Source organism: Eschrichtius robustus, chromosome 5 (genome assembly GCF_028021215.1).
Source record: "Eschrichtius robustus isolate mEscRob2 chromosome 5, mEscRob2.pri, whole genome shotgun sequence".
Taxonomy (NCBI): Eukaryota; Metazoa; Chordata; class Mammalia; order Artiodactyla; family Eschrichtiidae; genus Eschrichtius; species Eschrichtius robustus.
In genome coordinates, this window is record NC_090828.1 from 19,528,660 (window position 1) to 19,537,751 (window position 9,092).

Sequence of the window (9,092 nt, forward strand, 5' to 3'; positions counted from 1 at the left end):
TTTTATCCTCTTCTTAGCCTCCAGTTTTAGAGATACCTGCTATTTCCAAGTTGTATGTCTTTTGAGGACTCTGGATAAATTGGATTGGTTCTCAACTTTTCCATTACTGGCTTAAGTTTGACTTTCTTAGGTCTGCTAAGTCAGTCACCCCTCTATATTCCAGAGTCCAGAATTTTGAGGCTGTAGTCTTTTCCTGTTCTTCCCATTCTTAAGTGTTCATGTCTTTTAAACAACTCTATAAAAAAAAAAGTCATTTATGCACAGATGCTCCTGGGATTCTTTATTTGAAGCCATTAGTTAAAGATGGATTCTTCCAGTGGAAACACATTAAGGAGAAAAATTGGACCTTGGATTTATTTGTTTAGTGTATTTTAGGTAAAACTTAGGAGTGTAAGGTTGAATTTCCATTATTTTTGTTAAATTTCAAAGTATGATTTAATGTTGAAGAAAATGAAAGGATGTTGATCTTCTTATGGTCTCTTTTCTGTCAGATAATTTATGTTTGCTGTTGGCACCTATAATATGCACCAAGTGTGTCAAATCTAACATATAGTTTATATAATAGAGAATTCAGTGAAATTGGATTATCTGTAATTTCTTTTTTTCAGTTTTATTCCTTTCTTAAAAGAGTATTATCCCCTTTCATATAAATATATTTAAAACAAAAGGGAACATTTCTTTTACAGATAACTGGTGCCTGAATTTTTATTCCCTAGAGTAAGCTGGGTGAATTGGAACCCTAATAATAATACGTTTTATGTTTCTTAGAATGATAAAATGTGTATGTACTTCAAGCTGTTTTATACCTTCCCAATCGTATCTCTTTGTGTCTATTCCAAGAACTTTTACAAGACTTTGTCTTTGTGTTCTTCAGAGTTTAACAACTCTTTTCTGGATTCATTGGGCTCTGATGAGGACTCTGGAAATGAGGATGTTTTAGATATGGAGTATACAGAAGCTGAAGCTGAGGAACTGAAAAGAAATGCTGAGGTGGGTGACATTATATTCCATTTGTAGGTCAAGTTGTCAGTACTATGCCTGTTGTTCCTTATCTTCAAAGGCCCCACTGTCAATGTCCATTCCAGGTCCCCTTCTGACCCTTTGGCAGCCATCAAATGGTCTTCACTTTCTCTTGGCCTTTGCTCCTCATTTCTTACACAGAAGATTCTCAAAACAAAATGAAAAAACAAAAAAAACACACATCCTGATCACCTTATGTGCATGTTAGGTAATAACTTAGTAATAGTTCTCAAGGTCATATGTATATTAAATCACCTTCCGTTCTACCAAAACTATTTTATCTTTAAGGTTAAATACTAAAAATAGCTGTTACTATTTATAGGGGTTACTCAGTAAAAATAGTTGTTACTATTTATAGGGGTTACTCAGTAAAAACTGTTGATGGCATTAACTAGAGCACTTGAAATCTTTTTTTACCCTAAATAATTGCTTTTTTCCCATTTTCCAAATTTTTTGTAATTTTAATTACCCAGGATCCCACTATTCTAACACAACTACTGTTAGCATTTGATATATTCTTTTATCATCCCTACCCCAAAGTACCCTAAGTATGCTTTTAAAAAGTCATAGAATAAGTACAGTTTTTATCCTACTTGTTAAAGACTATAAGCATTTTATTTTTAATGGCTATACTGTATTCCATCAATGAACATGCTGTTTATTTTATTTAATTTTTAGTTAACATTGAGCATTTAAGTTGTTTTTTTTTCATTATAATAAATAACATATCGAGGAACTGTATATGATTGTAGTGTTTTCTATATTAGGATTTTCTTCTTTAAGGAAATTCCCAGAAATAAATTACAGCTTCAAAGTTTTTGCACATTTTAATGGTTTCTGGCTTACCTATAAGCTATATTTCTTCCCAAAATTATATCTTATAGTGCTGCCTGAACTGTGTATGATTGTTAATGTTTTCTATATTAGGATTTTCTTCTTTAAGGAAATTCCCAGAAATAAATTACAGCATCAAAGTTTTTGAACATTTTAATGGTTTCTGGCTTACCTATAGCTATATTTCTTCCCAAAATTATATCTTATAGTGCTGCCTGAAGTCCATGAATATCACTTTTCAGTTGTTTTACTTTTCTGCTAATAATATTTTAATAGCATTTTAAAAAATATTTAAAGTGTAAAAGTTCATCCATAATCCCTACAGCAACACAGCAACTCTTTTCATTTTTTCCATTCTGTTTTTCAGTACTTAGCCATTAACATATCTATTTTAGAGAACTATAGTTATTATGTGTGTTCATGTAAGTTTGAAAAACAAGTTAACATGTTGCTGACCCACATATTTTTTCTTTAAATAACTGAATAATACTGTACTGAGTTGATATACCAGTAACCATTTAACTATTACTGAGCGTATTGTTAGTTCCAAATTTTCATTATTATAGATAATGCTACAGTGAATAATTATATACATATATACTGTTTCCTTCTTTTGCATTATTTTCTTAGGATAAATTCTTGGGGAGTAGAATTCTTGGGTCAAAGGATATGAACAATACCAACCACTGGGTTTTTTTATTGAGTCTAACCCCCCACACATTGAAACTTTGCCATGTCAGCTTTGATAATAAATTTAAAATTAGTGTTTTGCTTGTATTCAGATGAAGAGTTGAAAGTCATGCCCACTTCTGTTTTCCAGACAGGAAATCTTCCTCATTCCTATCGGCTCATCAGTGTTGTCAGTCACATTGGTAGCACTTCTTCTTCAGGTAAATGGACATTAGGATTTCAGCATTTTATAAATGGCCTAGCCAGCATTTACTCCTTATTGGGTTGCTCTGAGCCTAGCTTTGTGAGGTGTAAGTTAAACACATCAAGAAAAACTTTGAAATCTTTTCTTTGATCACACTAAGTGTGAATTGTGTTAATAGGTACAACTGTTTTGATTTCTCTATTCACATGTGACCCAAATGTCCCTAAACAAAATATATTTATCAAAAAAGTTGTCCTGGTATAGTAAGGTGAAATGGGGTTGGCTGTTTCTCTTTCTGAAACTTCCTGTCCCTGAGAAAAATTCAATGCTTTTTTTTTTAAATTTATTTATTATTTTATTTATTTATTTTTGGCTGTGTTGGGTCTTCGTTGCTGCACACAGGCTTTCTCTAATGCGACGAGCGGGGTCTACTCTTCAGTGCGGTGTGCGGGCTTCTCATTGCAGTGGCTTCTCTTGTTGTGGAGTGTGGGCTCTACGTGCACGGGCTTCAGTAGTTGTGGCACACGGGCTCAGTAGTTGTGGCTTGCGGGCTCTAGAGCACAGGCTCAGGAGTTGTGGTGCACGGGCTTAGTTGCTCTGCAGCATGTGGGATCTTCCCTGGCCAGGGCTCGAACCCGTGTCCCTTGCACTGGCAGGAGGATTCTTAACTACTGCACCACCAGGGAAGCCCCTTTAATACGTTTTTTTAAAAAAATAACCTTAATTTTAAGATTTTATTTATTTCAGGTCATTACATTAGTGATGTGTACGACATTAAGAAGCAGGCTTGGTTTACTTATAATGACCTAGAGGTATCTAAAATCCAAGAGGCTTCTGTGCAGAGTGATCGAGATCGAAGTGGTTACATCTTCTTTTATATGCACAAGTAAGAAACTTTGCCTGATCTGAAGCCGTGGGCTAAAAATCACTTGAATTCTTTTTTTTTTTTTCTTTAAGGATAAAATGTTCCCATCAATTAATTGGTAGACAATTTATGGCTTTTATTGTCTTTGGTTAGGGCTCATGTCTTGATATTTCCAAAATATTTTTTCTCTTAACTTACACAGTAGAATCTAGGTATAGAACTTAAGATCTTTTTATGATGGAAGCTGTCCTGTCATAAAACTTTTTGGTCTTTCATTGTATCAGCTAGAAGATCTGAGTTATATGGATAGGAACTACATAGCATTTCTATCAAAGCTAGCTATTGCCATTCCCCACTAAGTATTTTTAAGAATCGGCACATGGGGTTAAGATGGTAATAAAATTAATGAGCTGCTTTTTTAAATAAAATTTAGGCACCATGGGATTATGCAGCCTTTATCAATGTTTATTTTCTGTCTATCCTCTGTCTCTGTTCACTGAATTTCCTGTTTAACTTTTTATTTGTTTTATTTTAAGGGAGATCTTTGATGAGCTGCTGGAAACAGAAAAGACCTCTCAGGCACTTAGCATGGAAGTGGGGAAGACCACTCGTCAGGCTTCATGAGAAACAAACTCCTGGGTTGGCAGTGTGCACTGCATATTCTCTCTTACTGCCACCCACTTCTCCTTCCTCTGCCTGAGGAGAATTTAGAACTCTACTTGATGCGGGAGCAACAAACAGCTCAGGGCCAAACCAAAAGACGAAAACTGCAATTATGCGGAACGCTCCATTAATTGTTTTATGGAAACTTTGGTCTCACATCTGTAGCTGATTATCCTTTTTTTCTCCTACAAGAGTGGCACTTCCTTTTGTCTTAGGAATACATGTTGTAAATATATATATATGTACATACACACACACACATACACACACATATATGTGGAATGAATGGAGCCTTAAAGAGTTAGGATAGCCCACCAGAGTATGCCTGGTCAAAATTAATAGCACAGCAGTTTGGAGACGAAATGAAGTTGTCAAAGAGTCCATTCACCTGAGAAATGTGTGAAGATATACATATCATTTGGCATTTAGCTTTTATGTTCCTTGAGTAGTTTCACTCAAGTCTGTAATCTTTCATGTGTGTTTCCTATTAGTAAAGTTCACTGGAAAGCCAGCTCTCCGTGTTACACTAATGACAGTTTGTCCTCCTGACAAAGGAGGGACAATTTCTGCCACCTGACTTGAGGAGCTTTTTTAAAAAAATTATTTCATGGATTTGTAATGCTTTTGCTGTTTACATGCAGTCCCAAGAAATGGATTGTTGGTGCTTTGGAATGTGTTATGTTCCCACGTTTGGTATTCATTGTACACTTTGTATTTTCTTTAAAGAGATTCCTTCACACAGTATTTTCATTGTATATCATCTATATTATTACCGTGGTGAAGATAGAATCTTTTATTTTTCTTCTGTGTCATTCTTCCATGGAGCAAGCATTACCCTAACAGACTGCAGCCAAAACTTTAAGAGGTAGGAAAGTGATGTTGTCCCAGTTGGGACTCCCCTACAAGATTACCTAGAGAATATGAAGAATGCTAGCATCTCTGTCTCCCACACATAGAGAGGTCAGGAAGAGTATTCTTGTGTTAAAGCTGAAACTCTGGACCACTAAAGCTGAAAGCCCTGCTTCAAGGGTGAAATTAAGCACACGAGCTATAGGATAAAGCTTAAACATATAACCATTTGCTGTCTGGCTTTGCCCTTAAAACAGGATGAGAATTAAAATATGATTGGTTTAGGTAATTCCAATAACTAACAAATAACAAAGGTGCATAATTATCTTTTTAGGTGCTTTGAGTTGAGGTTAAATGGGGTTCAGCATTAAGTGCTATGTTAGTCACTCAGCTGACATAACCAGCTTGGTTAAGCAGCTTGTGAAACCATATAAAGAATGAGTTTGAGAGTAGAATTTTGTTCGTAAAATAATTTTGTGAGCCCAGGAATCCTTAGGATCACACAGAGTTAAGTATAGCAAAATGAAACCTTCAACATTTTCTTTCATTTTTAAGTCCAACATCACAGATGATGTAACATCTTTTCTGGAAGATTGCCTTAAGAGAGCTCCAGCCCTACTCTTGAAACTTGGATGTGTTCTGACATAGTAACCTATTCTAAAATATTGAATCTTTGAATTATAAATGGCCCCAGCACTTTTGCTTAACTACTGATAAAAGCTTTGTCTCCTACCATTTACCTACCTGTTAATGTAGTGAACGTTCCAAAGTGGTACGGTGGTAGGATATGCAGGAGTAGTATAGAGCAGAGGAAAATACTTGTTTAAAAAACTAGCTTTTAAAATTTTGTTTATTTCCACTGGGGAGCCTTTTTTTTTTTTTTTCTTGAAAATAACTGGTTTTCTCATATGTGAGTGAAGTGATAATCAAATTCTTTAGCTGTTTATTAGTTCACTGTGTCTGTATTTGAGAGCTTTTGAGAGATGCTGTTAAAAATGATTGGGAATGATTGACATGAGTGGGTGCATTTAGGGCATTTAAACAAATAAATATAATGCCATAAGCCTAGGATGCCCATGAAGTACCCTCGTTTGACTTGCTTTTCATAGCTTGTGTGTGTGTATGGTTTAGAAGTACACTTGGCTTGAACCTAATTTGATTTGTTCTTCATGTCTCAGGCAGGAATTATTAGTTGAAAAAAGTAGATGCGTTATGTCACTGCTCATACACTTGCAAGTTTGGGACTTGAAATTTCCTTGATGTCTGTCCATTGTTTTGGCCTGGTCAGCCTTCCTCTCTCCCTTCACTCCTTCAACTATTACCCCTTTCACTACAAAGTTACTTTCTCATTTTGGTTCAGTGAAGGATTAATGACTACACATGGAGAGTTCAGCTGGACCATGTTGATGGAGTTTTGTTTTTTTGAGCTGACTGTATGTATTTAAAAATTACAAGTAGATAATATTTTTTGTGCAGTTTGCTCAGAATTGGGGAATGGAGCATTTGGCATGTTGGTGCCCGAAAGGGACGAGTTAGATAGGGACAGAGAGCTTCAGTTCCAGGCAGCTTGCACAATAAGTAATATTCCTATTGAAAATACCAAATATGTTACATTACTTTAAATGACTTTGAATTGGAACTTGACAGTTCTTAGTTCTACACACAAGTGATCCTAATTGGAATTTTTTGAAAGGGAAAGCTAAACTAAAATTCAAACTTGTTGATTATTATCACCTAATATTATTACAGAGGATTGGAAAGTTGCATGTGCCCAGATGCTGCTATCACTTTAGAAGCCCTGACTATAATTTAGGCCTATAAGGAGATAGATTCTGTTTTGTAGGGAATATATTTATGTGTACAGACTCAGAAGTTCTGTTTCAGCAGGATAGAATAAGAAGCAAGTCCATGAATAATTATTCTATTTATATTTTGATTCCAAGAGCTACTTGTTTACTTGCCATGGTCTGTTAATTTCAGGCCTAACTTAATGGCTCAATAACAAATGTAAATGTGTTTACATTTTAAGAAGTATGCAGTGATACTTAAAGATCAGTTCATTAACTCTGGGAGGCAAATACTAGACTAGACATTTATTTCTCTCCTTGATCAAGTGTAAACTTTTTCTAAAAGAGAAACTTTAAGAATTAAAACCTCAGCAAGTGAATTCCTGAATTTACCTATTCTTCCATATTGCAGTTACCATTATGTAACTGTATAAATATAGCTCTACACATGTACAGCTAGTTGTATAATGAAAATTATTCGGAAACACCTAAATTAAAGAGATTCTTGGCAGTATCTCATACGTAGTGGAGCATTATGAGTGTAGAGAGAGCATGGGCATTGAAAACATACAGGAAAAAAGGTAGTTTGTAAACTCATTTGTGATCTACTGAACAGAGATTATATTAAAACAAATAAAAATATTACCCTTCTTCCTCTTTCTTCTCTGTCCTCTAAATCGACTACAGTGGATGCTCTTAGTCATCCAACCATTTTTGCCCTTTTGTTTTAAATCAAGGAAACAGCGCTGGATCTCCAGGTACATGTGGATCTTGTGTATACATGGAGATTTTTAGAAAAAACAACACCCAGTACTAGATGCAAGTCACATAAAAGTGTCCCCCCCCAAAACAGAAACATCTTTTTCCTCCTCCCCATCTTGCTTTACACCAAGTAATGCTCTTTAAGTGTGTACAAAAACTAAACAGATTTCTGCCCTCTAACATCTTTCTAATGCATTACTTCAAAATTCTAATTTTGTCTCTATCAATGTCTTACTTACATCTGAAAAAATATATATATTTATTTTATTGGAAAACTAGTTTGTTAGGCCTTGAGAGTTTTGTGACAGGTTTCTTTTGCTGTGTCTCACCACGACCACTGACTCCTCTATGGCATGCTTTGATTACCAAACTTCAGGCAGTCTCTTTTGTTGTATCATATTTATACACAGTTAGTGTTTTCCTTTCCATGTGTGCTGTGTGACTGAGGTTTTGAAGTTTTTAATAAAAAATGTGCCAGTGTGAATACAAGCAGTTGATTTCAGTAATTTGGACTTAAAGTGCAGAGGTTTGAAGTAGAGGCGTGTCCACTGGTGTCAGAGTAGAGTGGATGAGGGTCTGCTTCAGGACTGGAGTTTGTTAGGTCCAATGCCAAAACAGAAGAGCAATCATCTGAACTGGTCTGTTTCAAGAACAGAATGGGTGGAAGAGTGAGACACAGTGGTTGTACACACCTCTCGTCTTTAGTTTTCCCTCCCTCTTTTCCTTCCATCCCCATCTTCTCTGGCCTATTGTCAGTGTTGTTTATTTATGCTACGGAGAGGAGAACAGAAGTAAGCTTCCTACACTTTGCCTAGTTGAGCCACTACTAGGTTTGCTGGCAGCTTTGGCCACATTATTTGTGAGGTGATTTTCTTTCTTTGTGTTCAGAGTGACTTTTGATTCTGATTCTTTATGTTGTTTTGTATGGAGCGGCACTTTATCTGTGTTTTAGCAGAACTGTTCCTCTGTACCCTGTACGGTTTTTCCTTGTTTTTGTTTCCTTTTTAAATTATGCATAGAGTTTTTTGTGTGTGAAATTAAAGCCTTTATTAACCTTATGTTGTTTCAACTGTTATTTCTGAAAAGGACATATTCTTGCAGACACTTAACCCGTTGTTGAAGTTGTGGAAATCAGCTGTTGGCCTTCTGACTTGGACTTTCAAGCACACTGTTACACCTTAAAGGGGATGGGATGGGAAACCAGGTATGGCTGAGTCAGCACCAACGTCCAGTGGATTTCACCTGGGGAGCCTGTGAAGCTTTGCAGAGAGGTTCTGGATAACAGTTTTTAAACCCAGCATGGGCCTTAACTGCGCTCTTCCTTCGCCTTATTATTCAGAGTACCACAGAGGGGGGTGAAATGGCATTTGTATTTCATACTTGCTGTTGGGCCTTAAGCCTAGGCCTAGTGAGTATGTTGCTCTCGCTGGGTACTGGT

General features: G+C 36.0%; 1 protein-coding gene across 7 annotated transcripts in view; it reads left to right on the top strand.

The window, feature by feature from the left end:
* USP37 (ubiquitin specific peptidase 37) overlaps nt 1–8,703 on the top strand; it is a 92,665-nt gene extending 83,962 nt beyond the window's left edge. For all 7 annotated transcript variants that reach the window (XM_068544457.1, XM_068544462.1, XM_068544463.1 and 4 more), the window contains 4 exons: nt 875–990; nt 2,675–2,744; nt 3,476–3,614; nt 4,130–8,703. In XM_068544457.1, the coding sequence (XP_068400558.1) occupies nt 875–990; nt 2,675–2,744; nt 3,476–3,614; nt 4,130–4,217 (413 nt within the window). In that variant the 3' untranslated portion in view covers nt 4,218–8,703. The remainder of the gene's footprint in view (nt 1–874; nt 991–2,674; nt 2,745–3,475; nt 3,615–4,129) is intronic.
* Nucleotides 8,704–9,092: the final 389 nt, after the last annotated feature.